The sequence below is a fragment of the Pelobates fuscus genome, chromosome 6 (assembly GCF_036172605.1).
Source record: "Pelobates fuscus isolate aPelFus1 chromosome 6, aPelFus1.pri, whole genome shotgun sequence".
Classification (NCBI taxonomy): Eukaryota; Metazoa; Chordata; class Amphibia; order Anura; family Pelobatidae; genus Pelobates; species Pelobates fuscus.
This window is the reverse complement of record NC_086322.1, coordinates 82,992,442-83,016,255: the sequence shown is the minus strand read 5'-3', so window position 1 is coordinate 83,016,255 and position 23,814 is coordinate 82,992,442. Positions and strand designations below refer to the sequence as shown.

At 46.3% G+C, this 23,814-nt stretch overlaps 1 protein-coding gene across 1 annotated transcript in view; it reads right to left on the bottom strand.

Moving 5' to 3' along the window:
• SLC30A9 (solute carrier family 30 member 9) overlaps window positions 1-23,814 on the bottom strand; it is a 103,158-nt gene that overhangs the window by 68,459 nt on the left and 10,885 nt on the right. Inside the window, exon 2 of the mRNA XM_063457909.1 lies at window positions 22,562-22,720. Within this exon, the coding sequence (XP_063313979.1) occupies window positions 22,562-22,720 (159 nt within the window). The remainder of the gene's footprint in view (window positions 1-22,561; window positions 22,721-23,814) is intronic.

Genomic DNA, 23,814 nt, shown 5'->3' with positions numbered 1-23,814 from the left:
GTAAAGCCGAGTACAGCCCCCTATGCACACTCGCCTCCTCCCTCCCCCCCCTCTGGACCGGTGGGGGTCATCCCGGTCCACACGCAACTCAAATAGCAAGCAGCACAAGCCTGACACTGAACTGCAAGGCTGCAGACCCTTACAGAGTGCAACTAAAATGGCGGCCGGCGAAGCGACTAACATGGCGAGCACACACTCGGCACAAATGCCAAGGAAAGCACCCCTACAGAAGCTAGAGGTGATACTGAACCGCTTCTGGGACACACTCATGAAGCGGCAACAAGCAGCCCGAACCATGACACCTGCACCACCGACGCTGGGTAAGCGGACCCGCGGATGGTGGGGAGTGGAGGGAATGCCCTCGGGCACAACGTCGCCTCAACTACTTATCCACACGCAATCTAGCCCACCCGGGCTGCAGGCCAAAGGGCAAAAAGCCCCAAAGCACCAGCCACACTGGCGGAGGAACAAGATACGCAAGCGACAGGAAAAGACCAGCTCCCCCCGTCACTCCCGCACGTGGAGGAAACCCGGACCCTAGCGGTAACCGAGTTAGTGGCAAGAAAGTGCAGGCCTCCAAGCCAGCCTGGGGCGGGAGGGACACCTCCACAGACACCCGCACAGCGGCGAGAAGCAGAACCCCAGTGCCGGACGTACACTACTTTTGCAAGGAAGGTATCGGGTGAAAGAGACTCTGACATGGAGCCAGTGAACTCGCTACAAAGGGACATTGAAGAACGCCATCCCCCCCAATATAGCACCGTCAAGCATAAGCTATGCTCTTATAATATTTTTGGTTTATAATATTTTTGTTTTTTTCTCAGCATTAGACCTACCTACTGTTCTCTCTACATATTGTGGGCTCAAGGTACATTAAGCATAGTGGCCCAATATATCAGTATAACCTTGCAAGTCTCCATATGCCACTTTATCACACTGCTATTGTGTCTTAAGCCTCAGTCCATAACATGTGTAAAAAGCTTGTCAATTTTATTATTTTCTATTAGTCGTAACACAAGACCTGCAAATCACATTATAAGCATAAGTATACTTAGTCATGTTACTCGAAGTTATATGCATACCTAACCTAGCATGTCATAGTATTCTAAATACAAAAATGTGCAAGATATCTCCAAGCCATGTTTCTGTTACATCAAATGAAAATAGAGCTTGTGGAAGCTATTGTGGCTGTGCAAGCACTGTTGTAATTCTTATGCACAACAAAAAAATTAAAATAAAAAAAAAAATAGTAAAAAAAAAAAAAAGAATAAAAGAGAGAAGGGACGGAATAAAGAGAGACAGAATAAAAGAGGCGACAGAATAAGAGAGAGGCGAGAGACTAAAAAGAGAGGCGAGGAGGGGCGGAGCCTGGACGCCAAGCCGAGCGGACGCATCTGCCACAAGCTCCTGCTGGACGGGCCAAACAACGGGGAAAAGCGGCAGCCATATGGCACAACGACCCTTAAGGGTGCACCACCCATGCCGTGGATGCACCGCCGATCCGGTAGCCACTACCACGGGGCCTGCTGGTGCCGGGAGTGCGAAGATGCGGCCGCGGCCTACTGGGGCTGGAGCCGGGGGGAGACGGCCGCTCTCCTCGGCGACGGAGCCCATAAGCGGCATAACTGCAACCTACCCCCCCCCCCCCAATGGACCGGTGAGGGATATCCCGGTCCCTGCTGGAAGACTCTACCTAAGCGGAAAGACGACAAGCGAACCTCACGGCACGCAGACTACCAAGGCCCTACCAAAATGGCCGCCAAGCACGGGCCCCAACAGCGGGTCGCCCCACCCAAGCTATCCTCTCCCCAACGAGGTAACCTTGACTGGCTCTGCACAAGGCTTTGGGACATGCTACATGGCAGAGGCATAACCTACTACAGGGCAGAAACGATAGTAGCCTCGTGGATCCGACCGGCGGCACGACGCAGTCACTACAGGCGCATACCACGAGCCTCCAGAGCGGCTGTTCGGCTGTACAGGTTCCAGCAAGCCTTAAAGAGGGACAGAGTACCAGGTCTCTCGCACGCACGCTCCCACTTACAGATACACAAATCCGGGACAGCCACACAAGCCACTCTAAAAAGATACTCACCAGACTTTACTAATAACGGCCAGCGCAACTCGACCCAGCTCCCGACCGCCATCACTACGACACAAAGGCACGTGCGGCTGCACACCCCCAAAGGGACCACCGGAGCTGATACCTGGCATGGAGACGCCATGTCCAGGGGCCCCGAAACTATGAGGCCGTATCACACAACCATTATATCTGGGGCAACCGAGCAGCAGCACCAAGGTACAACCAACCAACCCCATCAACCCACCTACCAACCACGAATGGGGACCCAGAGACACTCTAAAGGGGCATCAGGACTTGGCCTGACTGGCGTAGGCTGAACAAAGAATACCGTGCAAACTGTCTACTTTGAGGACTAAAACCACCTGTACCGATTAACCCACTATTACCCAGCGGAATCACCCTTACTTTAAAGGACTCTTGATTGTTTTTGTCCGGCGTACAGCCTCATTAGACAACTCATAAGAATTTATTATTTCACTGTACTATTGCTCTAATGTTCTCCTCTCAGGTTTTATGATTTGTTTCCACTAAACTTGCCAGTAGCTCCATACAGTAACCATATACACTCGAAAACTGCACAGCATTCAAGACCATGCACCCACAAAGATACCAATACCTCACAAGTAACACACAAACAAGCAACCACATAGCAGCGAGACTTAATGCGACGCACATACTTCATACAGCGAGAAACTAAATTGCCATAATGCAGACCTAGGGCTTGTAACTTACAGGGCTACACTCCTAAGCTACACTCGAAGCTACCTTCATAACTACTACTCTATACATGTTCTTAACTTTCTGGAAAGCTTACTTAATAAAAAAAAAAAATGAGGCTGCCAATCGTAGGAGATGTACTATTGTGTTACAATGATCTCACTATGTACAAATACTGTGCATCCCCTCTTCTCTATTCTGTATCCCATTTAAATCCTGCCTCAATAAAAGAAAGATTGACAAAAAAAAAAAGAGAGGCGAGAGACTAAAGAGAGAGGCGAGAGACTAAAGAGAGAGGCGAGAGACTAAAGAGAGAGGCGAGAGACTAAAGAGAGAGGCGAGAGACTAAAGAGAGAGGCGAGAGACTAACGAGAGAGGCGAGAGACTAACGAGAGAGGCGAGAGACTAACGAGAGAGGCGAGAGACTAACGAGAGAGGCGAGAGACTAACGAGAGAGGCGAGAGACTAACGAGAGAGGCGAGAGACTAACGAGAGAGGCGAGAGACTAACGAGAGAGGCGAGAGACTAACGAGAGAGGCGAGAGACTAACGAGAGAGGCGAGAGACTAACGAGAGAGGCGAGAGACTAACGAGAGAGGCGAGAGACTAACGAGAGAGGCGAGAGACTAACGAGAGAGGCGAGAGACTAACGAGAAAGGCGAGAGACTAACGAGAAAGGAGAGAGACTAAAGAGAAAGGAGACAGACTAAAGAGAAAGGAGACAGACTAAAGAGAGAAGAGAGACTAAAGAGGGATAGAATAAAGAGAGAGAATAAAAGAGAAGGGACAGAATAAAGAGAGACAGAATAAAAGAGAGAAGGGACAGAATAAAAGACAGAAGGGACAGAATAAAAGAGAGAAGGGACAGAGTAAAGAGAGAAGGGACAGAGTAAAGAGAGAAGGGACAGAGTAAAGAGAGAAGGGACAGAGTAAAGAGAGAAGGGACAGAGTAAAGAGAGAAGGGACAGAGTAAAGAGAGAAGGGACAGAATAAAGAGATGAAATGAAAAGTATGCCGTTTGCAATAAACTTTTGTATTCAATTGTAATGGTTCAAAGAATGTCAGGCAAAATGGTTGGCCCTCACTCATGTTCAATTCATCAAATCTGGCCCTCTTTGAAAAAAGTTTGGACACCCCTGGTTTAAAAATAAATACATAAAGTGCGCTGTGCCTTTAAGACCAACAAATATTGAAATAAAGTGAGAATAATATGTGTAATATTATATAACACAGAAAGTGATCAAGTGCATATGTGCAAAATCACACTTAAAAATGTGTGCAAGGGGGGCGTGGCTTGGAGGTCCGCGAAGATGGCAGCATAAACTGAGAGCTCCCCGCCGGCCTAACTTTCAACCTCACCGACCGCACTAACAAAAGCTGAAAATGGGGAAAACACACCGCGCATCGTGCGCCCAAAGACCCGGGGACACCCCGAAAAGCACCTTGACCCCCTCCGTGAAGCCGTACCTCGTGGCACCAGCGGACCTAGACCAGGCCTCAAACGACTCCACGGGTTCCGGCCTTTCCCACCCACGATCCCCACAGGGTGACCATCCACTACCGACCTCCCAAGCCTCCCTACCTGACATAATGTCTATACTGCAACAACTACCCACGAAAGCGGATTTGAAGACTGCAAACGCGGAACTCCGCGCGTCCATTACTGCTGAGCTACATGCCATGCGAGAGGACATACAAGGCCTCAGCCAAAAGGTGACTCAGTTAGAAGCAGACAGCGACCACATGTCTGCGGTTCAGGCAGCAACCACAGACAGACTGCAATCCCATACTAAGGTACTGCAACAAATGGCGCTTCACATTGAGGACTTGGACAACAGGGGTAGGAGACAAAATATCAGAATCAGAGGGGTGCCAGAGGCGCTGGACAGGAAAAACCCAATCCAAGACACCTTGCTGGACTTATTTAACAAATTGCTGATGCGACCACTCCAGACCCCCATTAGCTTTGTACGAGCGCACCGCGCCCTGAGGCCTCCGGGCCCCCCAGATGGACCACCCAGTGACATTATTTGCTGTTTGGAGAACTTTCCACTGAAGGAGGAAATCCTCCGCAAAGCAAGGGGCGCGGATAAAATAATACTGGAAAACTCTGAAGTCCACCTGTTTCCTGACCTGTCCCCAGCCACGCTGTCATTCAGGCGAGCTTTGAAACCCCTTACTAGGCAGCTACAAGCAGCTCAAATAAGGTACCGCTGGTGCTTTCCCACGGGCCTACAGGTTGCAACACCCAACGGCCCCTTCACGATCCTAGGGGAAGAAGACGCCCAGGCGCTGCAAAGAGAGCTACACCTTTCGCCGGAAACCCTGACATGGCCGAACCCGCTCAATTTCTACGCTTTTGCCCCCAGATCGCAGGACACGGGCCCTCGCCCTCAGAGAATTCGTCCCCCCCGTACTCAAACGACCAGACCAGTGGGGACACCCAACTGAAACCCGCTCCATTCCTGGGAGGCTACCCCCCCCCCCCCCCCCCGAAACCGCCATTTTGAATCCATTAGCGGACTGTGAACTGTACCACCCACAGCTGACCACCCTCGGCACTCCGCCGCTACTGTGAACTTTGACTATAATTTTGTCACAGCAAGTATCATGGGAGCTGAAGCTCCACTTTGGGCGTGGGGGGAAAACTAGGCCTAGCTAAGATCGCCCTGGGGGGTGGAAGGGGTACTATACCCACACTGCCACAGAGAGGAAGGGGACCCACGAAGGGCCTAGGCCCTGGAGGTAAAACAATAGGAGCAATGCACCTCACAGCCCCATTACAAGGCCCCCCACACTCTAACACTTAAGGGCCCTCTATATTAGTTGAGATTGGTACATTAGGCTGGGGAAGGAGGGGGGAAGGTATAAAATCAGGCAAAAATCTGGCTTTGGGAGTGGGAGAGGGGAAGGTGATGGGGACTTGGGAGGGGGGAGGGAAGCGGCATAGTAGGCCAGTAGTAGGTAACATTGTAGGTAACATTGAAATGTTGATATGTTTTGTGTTATGGCTAATACTATTGCTACTGTTTTTCTTTACTGTAATTATATGGTGAGGTTGACATTTACGCTGAATTTCATATAGATTGTGCCGTAAGTCGGGGAGACGTTGGATCCTAACTGGGTGGTGCCCCGAGAGGTCACAGTGGTCTGTGACGACCTTTTTGAGAGCGCACTTGACCCCCTGGACCCTACTCACTTGGGATTCCCGGAACTCCTTCGACTGCCCTACTGGAGTGAGCGACCAGAATCAGGTGAGCGGTCCCCCTCCGCCCTCTAACGGACAGGGGGGTTCCAGCCCCCCTACGCTCTTTTCCGATACCGCTGGTTATAGCGATTTTGTACAGACTTAACGACTGTGACTCTTGACTCCTGACTTTTTCCCTCCCCGTCTGACCCAAACCTTTCTGTACCCCCCCCCCCCTTTTCCCTATCCCACCCTCCAGCTTGCCCGCTGGACGGACAAGCCTACGCTGATACACGACTGCTGGTAGAGCCCTGGTCATGTCCATTGCCCCGGCCCCCATCACGATACTATCCTTGAACGCCAGAGGCCTTAATCAACCCGAGAAACGGTCGGGAGTGGTGAGGGAATTTCTCTCCCGTAACGCATCGATAGTGTTTGTACAAGAAACAGACTTCAGGGAGGGGTCACGTCCCACACTGACTAACCACCATTATCCCGTAGGATACTTTAGCGATTTTCAGGGGGGAAAGTCCAGAGGAACTGCGATCCTCATTCATAGACGCATTCCGTTCACAGAAAAAGACGTACAAACCGACCCGGAGGGTAGATATACTTTTTTAAAGGGGGAGATAGCGGGAACGCTTTACACCTTCGCTAACGTCTATGCCCCAAACCGCAGACAATACCGTTTCCTGGCCCGGACACTTCGCTCACTGCGGCACTTCGCAGAAGGGGTACTGGTCCTAGGGGGCGACCTAAACGTGGCTCTAGACCCCAAATGGGACTCCTCCTCAGGACGCTCACCCGTCCCTACCCAACACATCGCGGCAATCAGGGCCTTACTGACGAGGGAGAGACTAGTGGACTGCTGGAGAGCACTACACCCTGACGAAAGGGACTATACCTTTTACTCTCACCCACACAATTCCTACACTCGCATTGACTACCTTTTTCTTTCACAATACCACCTACCACTGGCTCTCCAGGCTGACCAAGGCACCGCAACGTGGTCGGACCGTGCACCGGTATCGGTCACCCTGGAGTCTCCCCTATTCAGACCTAAGGTCTCTAAGTGGAGGCTGAACGAAGCCCTACTTGCCATACCAGAACTGACTGCAGACATAGACCCCACACTCCGGGACTACTTTACACACAATGGCGACCAGACGTCCCCCACCATACGATGGGAAGCACACAAAAGTGTTATCAGGGGGCACTTCATACAAAAGGGCGCTCTCCTGAAAAGACAGAGGGAGGCACGCATGACTACACTATTGGCAGACATACACCGCCTAGATACCCTCAACAAACGCCTCCAACTCCCTACACACCAAGCCACGCTGTTAGGTCTGAGGAGGGAACTGACCACACTCATACAGTCCCAACACCATAGGGCAGTCCTACGACACAAGGCATTCTTTCATGTTAACGGTAATAAGAGTGGGAAGCTCCTAGCACGCATGCTCAACAAAAGAAGGCGGGACACATACATAGACCGAATTCGGGACAAGGACGGGAACCTCCACAGACACCCTACCAAGATACAGGAGATCATCCGATCATATTATGCAGACTTATACTCCCTACCACGACCGCACACGGACATGCACACCCTCAGACTCCGCGACTCTATAGATGAGTACCTATCGGCCCATACACTCCCCGCCCTAGCGACAGACGTATCAGACCGACTAGAAGAACCCATCACCTCGGAGGAACTTGCGCTAGCGATTAAAAGCTCCAAATCAGGGAGGAGCCCGGGCCCCGACGGGCTACCACTAAAATATTACAGGACATACGCTGACATACTTTACTCCCCATTGACAGACATGTTCAACGCGATCAGAGAAGGACACTAACTCCCCGGACAGGCACTAATGGCGCACATTACTATCATCCCCAAGGAGGGGAAGGATCGGGAGCACTGTGGCGGCTACCGACCCATATCCCTCATCAATACAGACATTAAACTCCTGGCAAAGGTCCTGGCGACTAGACTCCAGACGCACGTTCCCGGCCTGGTCCACGCAGACCAGGTTGGGTTTGTGTTGGGTCGGGAGGCTAGGGACAATACTATCAGGGCCCTGACACTAATGCATAGGAACACCGAGACGAACACGGGCCTTCTCCTACTCTCCACAGACGCGGAGAAGGCCTTTGATAGGGTCAATTGGGAATACATGTTCCGGACATTGACACACCTGGGGATGGGACCACACCTTCTGGGCTGGATCAAAGCCCTATACTCCAAACCGTCAGCACACGTACTGGTCAACGGGGCCCTAACAGACCCGTTCCCCATATATAACGGTACACGTCAGGGATGTCCCCTCTCCCCGTTACTTTTCGTCCTAGCGTTGGAGCCATTCCTGAACACCATCAGACATCACCCCGACATTACTGGCATTCATACAGGAGACACGCACCACAAAATTGCCGCTCCTGCGGATGACCTACTGTTTTTCCTCACACATCCAGAGGTCTCCCTGCCCAACTTAGTGCAGGCCTTCCACACATTCGGACTCCTCTCGGGATTGAAAATTAATTTCTCGAAATCATATGTCCTAAACATTAGTGTACCCGCACCTCGCGCAGACCAACTGCGCAGGAGCTACAAATTCCAATGGGCCTCGGACAAGATACGCTACCTGGGCACCTGGCTGACAGTGAGCGCAACCAACCTGTATGCGACGAACTTTACCCCATTACTGACCCAATTTCGGAAAGAGATGAGGGAATGGGCCTTCCCCCACATATCCTGGTTGGGTAGGGTGCAAGTGGTGAAGATGAATTTTTTGCCACGACTACTCTACCTCTTCCAGGCCTTGCCTATCCTGATCCCAACATCTTTCTTCACGACACTCCGGGGAGCACTGGGGTCCTATGTGTGGAACGGGAGGAGACCCAGACTGAAATACTCACTGCTCACACGGCCCAAAGACAAAGGAGGACTAGCCCTCCCAGACTTTCTGCTATACTACAGAGCGTGTCACCTACAACGAGTAGTGGAATGGTCCAAACTAGGGGTACACAAGCTGTGGAAGTCCTTAGAGGGACACACAGCGGGCGTCCCCGCCGCCTTACTCCCGTGGCTCCCAGTGGGAGGTTCAGGGAGGGAAGCCCGTTACACACCCTACACAAGAGCGACTCTGACGGTATGGAGAAGGAGTATAGGGCGTCATGCTCTTAGTACGTACCCCTCCTCCTTACTGCCTCTCACCCATAATCCGGACTTCCAACCAGGCCTTGACCCGAAAGCCTTGCAATCTTTAGTAGACGACCCCCTACCTCGACTAAGACATATCTGTTCCAACCGGGGACTGAAAGACCTGACAGAGTTACGTGGGGTGACCCCTCAGCCCTTCCTGACGCGTTTTCGCTATGCACAGGTACGCAACTACATAAAACTCCTCCCACAGGGACAGGCTTTGGGCAGAGATCTCACAACCTTTGAGAGACTGTGCTCAGCCCCTGACCCATTATCACATGGGATTTCACACCTCTACTCCCTTCTCCAAACGCAAACCCCAGTAGAGACACCTAACTTTATGGGGAAATGGGAGGAATCCCTAAATAAGACGTTTAGCGCCCCCGAATGGGTGAAGATCTGCAACACTGTTCACCACTGCTCAACATTTAGCAAGAGTCAGGAGACTGCTTATAAACTACTCACGAGATGGTACCACACACCAGCTACTGCGCATCACATAAACACTCAAGACTCCCGTCTATGCTGGAGGTGTGAGAAGGAGATGGGCACACTCTTACACATTTGGTGGAACTGTGAACTGATCCAACCGTTCTGGCACACTATCCATCAAGTCATAGCCCGCTTCTCAGATAACCCCCCACCTCTTGAACCAGCAGCTATGCTGCTACACCACACACCCACCCCCACGTCCAAATATAAAAAGACACTCACGATCCGGATCATTAATGTAGCAAAACAATTAATCCCACAGTTTTGGAAGAAAAAAATGGCCCCGCCCTTATCCCAGTGGTTCGCCCAAATGGAGGACCTCAGAGCAGTTGAGGAACTTATCATGTACGCGGCTGGCCCGCAAAAACAACAGCAGACTTACCTAGACATATGGACGCAGTGGATACTGACGACAACGAAACCGGAATTCCAGTCCATACTAACGGACCACACGACCGATACCCCAGGACCAACAAAAGCAGAGACAGTAGGCTAACCCTATCCCCCCTTTCCTACCTGGACCCTGCCCCCCTTTTTCCCTGACTCCCTTACTTCGCACTGACTAGAGAGACGGGAATCCGTAACCAAGAGCAAGCAGACGCATTAGGCTGCATGATCATGAGCATTGGGCACTGACGACTAATGCACACTACTATGCCCATCGGCCTATCCGACCTACACTCCTGAAGACCTGGTCGGTAGCCGAACTCGCAATGCCCAGTACGATCCTATACACCACCAGACCTAACTCATGATAGCTACGGATCTAGCCAGACAAAATGTTGCCTGTAGACTTCTGAAGAAAACCTGTGAGCTCTGAGCTTCATAGGGCCTGCGCGCCCACAAGACTATGTTATTGTTCTTTTGTTTTCTCCCAAAGGGACACACGCCATGTCCTGAGTCTTAGACGTGATTGTATGTACAGTGTGACTCCTGATTGGTTCTATCACGAGACAACTATCTTCTGATAATATGGTTATGTGAAGTATAGCACAGAAGTTTTGATAACTGACGAGGACCTGCGAGTCCACTGCTCCATGGGGCCTGCGCGCCCACAAGTTTATATTTGTGCTCTACTGTTTCTTTATAGTTGGACACACGTTGTGTTCTAAATACTGCTAATAACTGTATGTGGAGACTTGCACGTCTCGGAATGAACCTTATATCTTTGAAATAAAAATCATATTTACAAAAAAAAAAATGTGTGCAAATATTCTGCAAAAATAGTGAAATTTTAAACCACACAAAAATACTTAGCTAATTAGAGATGTCCCGAACAGTTCGCCGGGAACTATTCGCCGGCGAACATAGCTTGTTCAGTCCGCCCCCAATTCGTCATCATTGAGTAAACTTTGACCCTGTACCTCACAGTCAGCAGACACATTCCAGCCAATCAGCAGCAGACCCTCCCTCCCAGACCCTCCCATCTCCATGACGAATAGGGGGCGGACCGAACATCGCATATGTTCGCCCGCCGCGGCGACCGCGAACAAGCTGTGTTCGCCGGCGAACAGTTCGGGACATCTCTACTTAGCTTATTTTCCACTTTGGAATATACCTTTGTACTTGATCTCTATGGCTAATAGTTTTTCTAAATCGTTAAAAGTAACTTCTATATCATCCTTCCTTGTGATGTCCATATTATCATTATGCAAATCTTCTCCTATATCAAATAAGAATTTTCATTTTTTTCTCTATATTCAAACAGAGACATTTTAAAAGCTGCCTTACTTGTAAAAAAGAGCTCGTCTCCGAGATAAAGTCACTGTTGCAAGTGAGCTGGAATCCAACAAGGTATCATAGTGGATGCAGACTTATGCAGATATATAGTAATATAGTAACAGTAGGACTTGGAACTAATAGATAGCCAGTTTCACAGGGGTGAAAGATAAGGCAGCAGAGGGGAAGATGAATACGTCTCGCTAGAGAAGAGCTTTCCCTGTTGTGCATTAATAGGCACCCCTGACCGCCAAACTAATATAACCCTGTGCTGTATATGCCAATCATATACCTCTGAGCCAGATAAAATGACAGTGTACGGGTGAACAATAAAGTCCCATACTGTGTCGCAGGGGAGTTGGATAGTACAGAGAAGGGGAAAGGGAAAAAGATCTAGCTAAATAAGCTTTCCCTATCGTGCCTTCGTGGGCACCCCTTAACGCCAAAATAATCTCACCCCGTACTATCTATAATAGTTAAATACCTCCCACCAAAATAGAAAACAATTAATAAATACGCTAGAAAGCAACAGTGTATCGTGATTGATACAAACTCATCTGGAACACTTCTATCGGTCTAATAGCGAATTGCGATCTAAGCATTTTTCAAAATTCATCCAGACGAAAAACACTACAAATAAAAAATAAAATTAAAATAAACACTATTCCTACTGCTGGTTTCTACAGATATTGTTAAAGTGATGTACACAAGAGTGCTCCTATAATATACTGATGATGAATTACTTTCTTGGGATGGGGGAGAGGATTGTTAATATTTGTACCTATTGCTAGTTTTGGACGCTACATCCATATCTTTGCATGATTGAACAAGTTATATAGGCTGAATATATATTGTTTTATTGCTATAATTAATGCATGACCTGTACCTCAAGATTTTTGAAAACTGTATCTTGTGTGACCAAGATTTCAAAATAGTTCCGGAACTACACTCTGCGCATCAGTGGGTACAGCACATTAAATTTGGGTAGGCAGAGTGTCTAAGTGTACCTAAGTTATAAAAAAGTGTGTGTGAAATCGTACTCCAACCATGGGTTCCATCTAGAAAGATGCAGAAGTGTGATGTATAGAAGCAGTGAACTTGTCCATTTGCAGGTTATCTTTAGTTTTTAGGATGATTGTTTTGAGAGATGGTGGTGCAAGTGCAGCCACTTTTCAGCCAGGGCTCTACAGGTGGCAAGAGTTATCCTAAACAGTAACTTATTCTCTTAAGATTTCAGTGCTTTGATCGGTTTAGACAAGTGGAAAGTTCATGGATCCATCGGGATAGACTCCAAGTTGACTGCCTCACTTTAACTGTGAACCGCTCTCCAGAGTTGTTGGCATGTCTGTAGCCATTGATCCAGCAAAGGTCAGAATGAGTATGATATTGGCTAGAAGTGGGTCCTCTGGGGAGTCAGCTCCTGTGAGAAGTTTTTGTAATAGGCCATTGTGAAGCCACCTGGGTCCAGAACTTTATGAGGTTTCATGAAGGAAATGGCCTGGGCTGCCTCCTCCTCATTAATTATGGCCAACAAATGCTCTAACTGTCCATCTTTCAACTGATGTAGGACTAACTGGTTCAGGAAGGATTTAATCTTTCCAATTAGCATGGGGTCAGTGTGATTATAGTGTGAGTGTGATTATACATTTCTGAGTAAACCTGGGTGAATGTGACTCTAATGTCAGTGGGAGAGAAGACTAATTTGCCATTTGAATCTTTAATGTTTGGAATTGTCTGGACACATTTAAGATTTTTTATTTTTTTTTAGATGTATTTTTACAAAAAAGGTATCATTATCAGAATGTGCAATGATATTTAGGATCATGCCTAATGCCGTTAGTAACATACAGATCACCAATATTAAAGGATCACTATAGTGTCAGGAAAACAAAGCGGTTTTCCTGACACTATAGTGCCATGAGGGTGCCCCCACCCTCAGGGTCCCCCTGCAATGGCGCTGAAGGGGCCGGAAAGACAGCTACTAGAGGCTGAATTAACCCCAAATGTAACCCCCAGTTTCTCTGAAACTGCTATGTTTGCATCTAAAGGGTTAAAACCCGAGGGACCTGGCACCCAGACCACTTCATTGAGCTGAAGTGGTCTGGGTGACTATAGTGTCCCTTTAATCTTAATGCAGTGAATACTATGTAAATAGTGTGCTGTGTGAAGAAACAATATAATAAAAACTGTCACAAACAAAATCATGTTGCCTTTGTTCAGGAGACTCGTGTTCTAGAACCAGACAGAGTGCAAGTAATAACAGATACGTTCTGACTACTGACAAATGCTGCTTCTACACTGCATATAAAAAGCTTTTATTTTATTTTATTTTTTTAAACAAAAAAACAAGACTGCCCATCCCATTTCTATCCCATTTGTGAATCTATTATATTGAACAGAGGTCAGCTTATATTTGCACAATCTTTCTTTATTGCAGTCATACACACACCCATCTGACACAATGAGAAACTTCTGCAGTCACCAAAATAACAGTTAAATCTCCAGCTTCTGCTGCAATGCATTAAAGAGACACGCTAGGATGGCAGCCACCAACATATTTGTGAGGAGAAAGTGAAATTAGAAAATAAATATAAAAAACAAATTGCACTTTCATATTACGAAATTTACTAAATTAAAAAAAAAAAAAAAAACTAATGACCTAGAAAATTAATATTTGCATATACAGGGAAATTGAAATGAATACACATTTTATGATTGTTTTAAGGCAATAACAAATACATTTTGCAACAAACTGCAGTATGATTGAATACATCTGGAGAATATATCTTAGTGAGCCTTTAAAGAGATATTCTAAGCACCAAAAAAGGGACGTGACAAGTTACATGACAGTTCCTATGAGCATTTTTTATTTAAAGTGTTAGTGAACATGTTTTTTATTAAAAAACTAAAGCAAATATGTTTGGTGAAGGAACTAGAGCAACGGTATGGCAGGAGCTACGGCTGGAGGATGCCTACCAGGCGCTCTGGTAGTATATGGCACAGTATATACCCTGGACAGCCGAACATGACAAGCCAGAGGGAGAGGATGGTCCTGGCTTGTTATGGAAGTCCTTTGCAGAGCCTGGCTTTGGGAGCCCTGCGCAAACCAGACTTCAGGACATTTTCTATGAGAGGGAGGCTAGGCATGAGTGGGATGACCCCCATGAGGTAGAGCAAGACCACTGCTTGACCCTCAACACGGAGCCTTGTCTCGTTCTTGGGGGGATTCACTGTATGCTGTTGGAGACTGATTGCCAGGAGTGTAAGCTGCTTGGGTGCTTTTCCTGTTCAGCTGCTAACAGCTATTCGTGAGGTTCCAGTTCGGGAGTTTGGAGTGCTACTTTGTATCCAGTTCGGGAGTTTGGTGTTCTGCAGTAGCTGTGCCTGTGTCTCAGAAAGGGGATTATCGCCCAAACTGATTTTTAACCCCTTGTCTGCTGAAACGGTCCGTTACAATTGGTGGCAGAGGTGGGATCGTTCCTACAGCCAGAAGGACAGCTACAGGAGACACCATTTCTGTGGATTTTACAATTTAAGGGCAACGCATGTCCCAGTACAGCGACCCTAAAAGCAACAGGATGGAACCAGTAGTGTTATACGAGGAGGAAGACCTGGATGGCCGGGATGCATTAAGGAAAGGCATCTGGTACCAGGCCCTGGATAATGTACAATACCAGCGGGGTGAGAGTCTCCCCAGTGAAGAGCAGCGGTTGCAGAAGCAAGTGGCCCTGCGGATGCCCTTCCTGTGAGAGCAGCCCCTGGAGGAATGGGTGAAGGAACTAGAGCACCGGGTATTGCAGGAGCTATGGCTGGAGGATGCCTACCAGGCGCTCTGGTGGTATATGGCACAGTATATACCCTGGACAGCCGAATATGACAAGCCAGAGGGAGAGGAGTTTGATGGTCCTGGCTTGTTATGGGAGTCCTTTGCAGAGCCTGGCTTTGGGAGCCCTGCGCAAACCAGACTTCAGGACATTTTCTATGAGAGGGAGGCTAGGCATGAGTGGGATGACCCCCATGAGGTAGAGCAAGACCACTGCTTGACCCTTAACACGGAGCCTTGTCTCGTTCTAGGGGGATTCACTGTATGCTGTTGGAGACTGATTGCCAGGAGTGTAAGCTGCTTGGGTGCTTTTCCTGTTCAGCTGCTAACAGCTATTCGTGAGGTTCCAGTTCGGGAGTTTGGAGTGCTACTTTGTATCCAGTTCAGGAGTTTGGTGTTCTGCAGCAGCTGTGCCTGTGTCTCAGAAAGGGGATTATCGCCCAAACTGATTTTTAATCCGTTACAATGTTTGATCTCAAAATCCATTGAGGTAAAAATAAAATAGTTGCATTTTCTTTTTCTATTTACGAACATAACGGGTCCAAATAATTACACTAGTCAGAAAAAAAGCTTAAAAAGACTCTATAGGCATCCAGACCACTTCATCCCAATGAAGTGGTCTGGGTACTGCAACTCTCTAATTTTAATCCTGCAATGTTTACATTACAGGTTTAAATGCCTCTAGTGGTTGTTACTGCCACATAAATAACCAAATGAAAGGCAGCTATTTCAATCAGATTGTCTCACAGACACCATCTGATTGGCGCAGTGCGGTATTTTGCTTTCTTATGGGACATTATTGTATTGGCGGAGATCCTCAAGATTGATGATCTCAGTCAAGGAGGCGGGGCCAGCTGCAGAGAGAGCAGCATAGCATGTGATTAAAGGTAGGTAAATTACCTTTTTAATCCTTGCGGGGAAGGGAGGGGGGAGGAGGGGTGGTCACTTAAATAGTGACCAGGACACTGTAGCATTAGGAATGAAAATGTGTATTCCTAATGCTATAGTGTTCCTTTACAATATGCAAAACCATACTGTACCAGGCATATTACAGTGATAAATATTTCACCTCCAAGCTTCAAAGATTGAACGTCACACTGTATTATAGTCTATGAAAAGGGCTAAGGTGCCTGCACAATGGAATAATGTGTTTTTTCTTTAATTTTAAACAAGGTTATACAATAAACTCCAAAATGTAGTGAACTATAACCCGCTTTAAAAGATTAAGCAATGCTGTGACTATAGGACATTGGAGAATTTCTAAGAGATCTTGTTCAGTTGCCAGCTTTCTACTTATGGTAGAGACTGCAAGATTGAGCTGATATGGTTTTTTTTTTCTTTCTTTCTTTTCATTTATAACCATACCTACGGTAAAACCTTGCATTGCACACTAACTTTTTAATTCTCTCTGCATACCACTGGATAAAATGTGATTTAAAATGTGATTAAGGTCTGTGCTGCACGTCCATGACTTGTGACATCACAAATTGCAGTAAACCAGCATATAATAATTAATTTATAAATGACAGAACAAAGATAGAGATGGTAAGATGCAGGAAGTTTTGAACCTTTTATATTTTCTCAACAAATATATAGAAATGCACCTATACAGAATGCATCATCTTATGTGTCGTACTTCCTCTCAGCCCTCTCTGCACCCAGGGCCGGCCTTAGGCCTTTGGGCGCCCTGTTCGAAAAATCTTCACAGCGCCCCCCCTTCCCGCCCCCTTACCACCACTCCTTCCCCCCCCCTTCCCACACACACACACACACACACACGCAGGCAGTCACACACACAGACATAGAAACATAGAATGTGACGTCAGATAAGAACCATTCGGCCCATCTAGTCTGCCCAGACAGTCACACATAGGCAGTCACACACACACACACAGGCAGACATAGAATGTGACGGCAGATAAGAACCATTCGGCCCATCTAATCTGCCCAGACAGTCACACATAGACAGCCACACACACACAGGCAGACAGTCATACACACACATAGGCAGACAGTCAAACACACAGACAGTCACATACACAGGCACCTTGCACACCCCTAAGGCCGGCCCTGGCTGCACCTCTTTCCTCGGCCAACCTGTTCCTCTGTTCGATGCTGCATACAGTCATTTGATTGACGGCATATGCATGCATGTGCAATAACATCATTATGCTATGCCTGCTTTCATTCTAAATTTAAAGTGATAATAGCCCAAATCACTTGTGGGCCAAATCACTTGTGGACCAAGAATGTTCAGATATAGACAACACCCTTTATTGAATAATTAAACAAACAGACGTTTTACTAATTAATTAGACAGGAGCATATAAAAGCATGTCCCAATGAACTGTTACACTATCTTGAGAAAGCCTGGTATTGTGGGCGAAACGCGTCGAAAGTGTGAACAGCTTCCTGCTGCCAGAGGTGGATGCACGTCTAACTGTCAGCATTGTTTGCCAGCCACAGCCTCCTCTCCGTTTGAATATTCATTTTATCAGCGCTGAGATCAGGTGGGAGTGTGCACTGATGGTAACGGCTGCCAAGCCTCTGTGTATTTTAAAGTTTATATCGTGGTATCTTGGAAACGAATACCACAACTTGCTGATGTAAGGGTCTTTAATTTGGGGGAAGGGTTTTGTATGTTAACTTGATTAAATTGCAGTATTACCTATGATAGGTCTTTTTGTATCATTTCAAGGTTAAAAGCCCACAGTGCAACAATGTACCTACATATGCTTTGACATAGCTGCAAGACTAATCTTAACCCTGTAAAAGATCATCACCCAATATTTATTGGACCCTATAGCAAGACTTTTTATGATCATTTGAGTACTACATTTATGCTGGTCTGTTTTATTGTATTTTATTTTATAAGTGCATTTATAAGTGTTTTACTTCAGATTGAGAGTGATCACCTAAATTATGTTTTCAAGTATAGCGCTGACACTTTATTTTGTTGATATCCTATTATTTACTATTAAAAAAAATTATAAAATATGATGAAAAAAATGTAAAAAAAAAAAAAATCAAAAAAATAAAACACTCTTTTTCTAACTTTGACCCCCAAAATCTTTTGCGCATCTACAACCGCCAAAAAACACCCATGCTACATAGTTTCCAAATTTTGTCTTGGTTTTAGAAATACCCAATGTTAACATGTCCTTAGATTTTTTCTTGCAAGTTATAGGGCAATAAGTACAAGTAACACTTTGCTATTTCCAAACCATTTTTTTTTTTTTTAAATTAACGCAAGTTACATTGTAACACTGGTATCTGTCAGATATCCCTGAATAACCCTTCACATGTATATATTTTTTCTAAGAAGACAACCAGAGGTATTAAACTTGGGGTATTTTGACTCTTTCCATGCAACCATTTTGCCACCAATCTATGCCAAATTAAAAAAAATAATAATAATTGGTGAGTTTTTTGACACACATAGCAATTTAAGAATACATAGAAACATAGAAACATAGAATGTGACGGCAGATAAGAACCATTCAGCCCATCTAGTCTGCCCAGTTTTCTAAATACTTTCATTAGTCCCTGGCCTTATCTTATAGTTAGGATAGCCTTATGCCTATCCCACGCATGCTTAAACTCCTTTACTGTGTTAACCTCTACCACTTCAGCTGGAAGGCTATTCCATGCATCCACTACCCTCTCAGTAAAGTAATACTTCCTGATATTATTTTTAAACCTTTGTCCCTCTAATTTAAGACTCTGTCCTCTGGTTGTGGTAGTTTTTCTTCTTTTAAATATAGTCTCCTCCTTTACTGTGTTGATTCCCTTTATGTATTTAAATGTTTCTATCATATCCCCCCTGTCTCGTCTTTCCTCCATGCTATACATGTTAAGATCCTTTAACCTTTCCTGGTAAGTTTTATCCTGCAATCCATGACCCAGTTTAGTAGCCCTTCTTTGAGAACTTTAAGGGTTACTGCCAGAGAACACCCCAATGTGTTCAGCAACATCTCCTGATTACAGTGATACCACCAATGTACAAGTGTGTCGGGTTCTCTGGGGGTTAAAAGACCTAATTTGGAGGGTGCGCATTCCTGTTTTCAAACTTGGAATTTTCACAGCTGGTCATCATGCACCCATGTCCTACTTGGGATATTTTTTTTTTTTTATAATTCTTTATTTTTGGAGTGCAAGATAGTACATACGAGTCACATACGCCACAACAGCATGCATTAAAACTGAGATACATGCTAGTGATACAGTGGCCGGTGGGAATTGCACAAAAATTTTTTTTTTTTTTTAGTTCCTTTGAAGAACACAGTAATAGGTTTGATAGTTAATAAATGAAGTACTATATATAAACTACAGCTAGGCGATTAGCCTTGAGTAAACGAGAGTATCACGTTGGTTCAGTTGCCCAGGTAACATCCAGCTCATTGTGTGCTAGGCCATTAATGGGCAAGCGAGATTTGAATGTATATAGGTTACATTGAAATAAAACATAACAAAGATTCTAACTTGTTAACCTCTTGATATCGTGTGTTTTAACTTAAATAGAAAGTGTGCTCGTGGTAAAGAGACGTCTCTAGACTATATAATATAATACGATAATACATGGTATAAAACTATGTAATGATTGTAGAAATTATGAAGTATTTCTAGTTGTGCTCAGACGTGTCACTGACTGCAAAATTGGGTATGCGGTACCTGGTTACTGCCTCGCCGCTCCCCCCCCCCCCCCCCCCACGATCGGGGAGGGGGGGGAGGGAAGGAGCCCCACGTATGTCTAGGTGCGTTTGAGAGTAGTTTGGATCAGGTGAGGTGCCGGTATGGGCGTATGCCTAAGTGAGCTGTAGTGTGTGGACATGTGCAGTACAATTAATGAGCATTATTAAAGTTCACATTAGAGCAACAATAAGGACACTTGAGCTTAAGTGGCCCGCGTAAAATGTCATAGTGTTCTAGTGCGGCCGAGTGGCCCATAGTCCCGTTCAGAGTGATCTGCATTTGGAAAGACTTCAGGGCCCCTTTAAGTGCCGTTATCTTCGGCGGTGGTCTGTTCTGGTCCGCGTGGTACAAATATTTTGGAGCGCACTGGGTCCCATCTGTGTTGCTGGCGTGGGTTCTCTTGGTGTACCGGTCCAGGGATCGCATCTTGGGGTAGGCCCAAAATGTGCTGTATGTTTCTTGCGTCCTGCATCGAGTGCACCACATGGCTGTCTTCCCCTTTCCTGACAATTAACGATCGGTCAAAGCGCCACCTGTATTTGATGTCCCGTTGTCTGAGGAGGGTAGTGAATGGCTTCAGGGTCCCCCTCCATGCTAGTGTGCCGCCAGTCACATCGGCGAAGAAAGTTAATGAATGACCCTCGAACAAAACCTGAGTTCTGTTTTTAAGTGCTGCCTGGAGTGTGGCCTTGTCCTTGCGGTGGTGGAAACGGACTATGAGATCACGGGTTGCAGAAGCCGGGGCTCTAGCCGGTTTTGGGACCCGGAATACGGATTCAACTGGGATGCTTTTAGACTGTTTCGGTGTGAGTAATTCCGTAAGGAGCCTGCGGACTAAGTGTGGCAGCTCCTCTGCCGGTATATCCTCCGGCAGCCCCCGTACCTTTATATTGGTGGCCCTGCGCTCTTCCTCAGCGGCGGTGAACCTTCGATCGTATTCCTCGTTTTTGAGTTGTAGGTTAGTAATTTCCGCCTGCATTGCGGTGATTTGCGCGTCTCGCGCCACAGAGGCGTTTTCCAGGGTTCCCAGCCTGCCGTTCATGCCTTGTAGCTCCGTGCGTAGGGAAGCCATGTCCGCCTGTAGTGTGGTCTGGAGGCCCGCCAACAGGGTTTTTAGTACTGCAGTGGTCACCGGAGCGTTGTCCGGGTCTGGAGGTGTATTCCCCGGTGCAGGTAAGTGCGTGGTCATTGGGACTTCTCCTTCTTGATAGAAATCGTCCGAGTAGTCGGAGTATGTGTCAGTGTGGTCGGCCATTTTGGGCCTTGCCGCCTCGCGGGGCTGTCTCCAAAGAGCCCCGATATCTTGGCTCTGCCTCGGCTGATCGGGTTTTGCTTTTTTAGATTTACGCCCCATATCGGTTCTGCCGGCTCTCCCTTTCACCAGTGATGGTTTGTGAGAGGTTTAATGGGCCGAAATGGGTGAAAGTTTGCTTTTCCCACGGGAGCTCCAGTCCCATGCGACTTCTCCGCTTCGTGGCTCGGCTCCGCCCCCCCTATTTGGGATATTTTTGAAGCCGGACAATGTAATTTACCCCCGTCAAACCTAATATTTTTGAAAAGAAGACACCCTAGGGTATTTCAAATGGTGTTATTTTAACACTTTCCATGCACTAAATCTACCACCAGTCTTTGCCAAACTTTTGGGTAGTCGTTTTTTTGTGTTATTTTTCTCTCACATTGTACTTTAGGCATGGATTCTCAGCTCCTGTTAGGAGTTACTGCCAAAGAACACCCCAACAACAAAAAAGCGTTGTGTTTTGCAATCTGCATTCAGTATATTGCACCCTTTTTGTACCAGGCCCTTGTCTTCCGTATAATTAGGTAGGGCTGCAGCAGCTGATCTGCCAGATCAACCCCACCCATTTGCCGGTTATAGGCCTTGATGCACACTGGCTTCCTTGTGCTCTCAGCTCTGACACGTACAGAGACCTCCACGGTCCTCAAAGTGTGGATGGTGTTAAGAAGGTACACATCCTTCTTGTCTCTGTACTTAACTGCCAACTGTCACTATGATGAGGCAGACTAGGGATACTCCCCCCCCCCCCCAGAAGCCCCATGATGCACTGCCTTTAGAAAGGCAGCACCATCTTGGGAGCTACATGGGGGGAAAGTCAATACATTTAATACATTTAATATATATATATATATTTTATTTTTTTATTCTTCACCGAGTGCCTTGACCGATGATTTCCGATGCTCTGCTTGACTGCCGGGCACCATGTGGTGGAGCAACCCGGAAGTGATCACTCCAGGGGGAGCAATCAACCGGCGTCTGGCAGTAAGGAGAGGTATTGCACGATGCCTCGACATCGAGGCATCACTGCAATACCATCAGAGTGGCTGGAAGCGATTATGATCACTTGAGGCACTCAAATTAGCCGTCGCCATATCAGGTACGTCCGCGGTCCTTAAGGAACATTTTTTGTCGGAAGTACCCGATACGTCCGCGGTCGGGAAGGGGTTAAGTGCAGCCACTCTGAGGCCCGATATGTTATTATTGTTTATAGGGTTATACTTGCCTCACTGTTTGCAAGTTAGGGAGTCTGACTTTGACATTATGTAGACTAAAAGCTATAAAATGCATATATGTTGTGTTGGTCGTCAAGGAGTACCTTTACAGGACATTGCATAAAAAAAATACCTGTTGTAGATTTATTTACAGAGCCCTCTGTAGTGGGCTGTTTGGATTCCCCGCCAGCTTTCCGATCATCTGAATAAAGCCTTACATGTGCTTGAACGGGCAAATGACTTGAAGGCAGCCAAAACAGAACGCGTCTGCTTCCCGCTGCATTTCGCCAACCTGTAGGAGAGTAAGCAAAAATATATCAAAGCAATACTCCTTAACATGAACTTTATATTTCAGATTTTATAATTATAGAACAAATAAAAGTGGTTCCAAAGCACATTAGCAAAATGGCGAACATATTTACTGTTCCACATAGTTACGCTTGTTATACACCTCTCCTTAACCTTTCCATCCGCCCCAACTGTGACCACTCCTGTTTTCTTCCTTGTCATTTTATTTGTACGTGCCTTATTTGTCAAACTATGCACATCAAAATGAAGAATGAAAAAAAATATATATGATTTGTAAAATAAAATTAAATAGAAATGCTGACCCATTATAGATGCCCAAATATCTGAAGAAAAATGTATCATAGATAATATTGAGGACCATGATTTTTTAGCCTGCAACACCTTCTACTGAACTTCATATTACGCTGCATATGTAGTGCAAAGTCTTAACCTATAGGGGTTTAGTTTCGGGCATATGATGGCAAATGTATAGCTATGGAGTTATTTAGCACCAAGTATACTTGCTTAATGGTTTGACAGATAACTAAAAGACTGAGCCGAGAGACTGCTGACACCATAACCAATAAAGCATGCTGTAGTGATTATAGTGCCTAGCATTTATCTTTGAATGTGCTGTTACTTGTGCACTTACGTATACTGATCCATTTGCTTGGCTAATCAACCTTTGCCCAGTTCTTGATAGTGGCTCACCTTATCCAGTCAAGTCTAGTATTTCTCACTAAGTTAATCGTTAAACTCCAAAGACCCACCCTCACACAAAGTGAAAATAATGCAAGGAAACATTCTGGACATATTTAAAAATAAATACATATAAAAAATATAGCAGAGTTACAAAGTAGACATGAAGATTCCGGATACTACAAACCACATGAAGGAAGCCAAACAAATGAAGAATAAAATGTGTCGGTCTCTAGAACCCCATTAATTAGTAGAACACCAGATTTATAGACCTTCTACTACCTTTCCCCCAAACACAGCTGTGAAAGGGTTAAAAATGTGTAAACTGACCAGTTACTGTGACATGGAATTCTCCGACTAGTGGCCTCTAGATCCCCTGGGCTTAGCCTAGGAGTGACA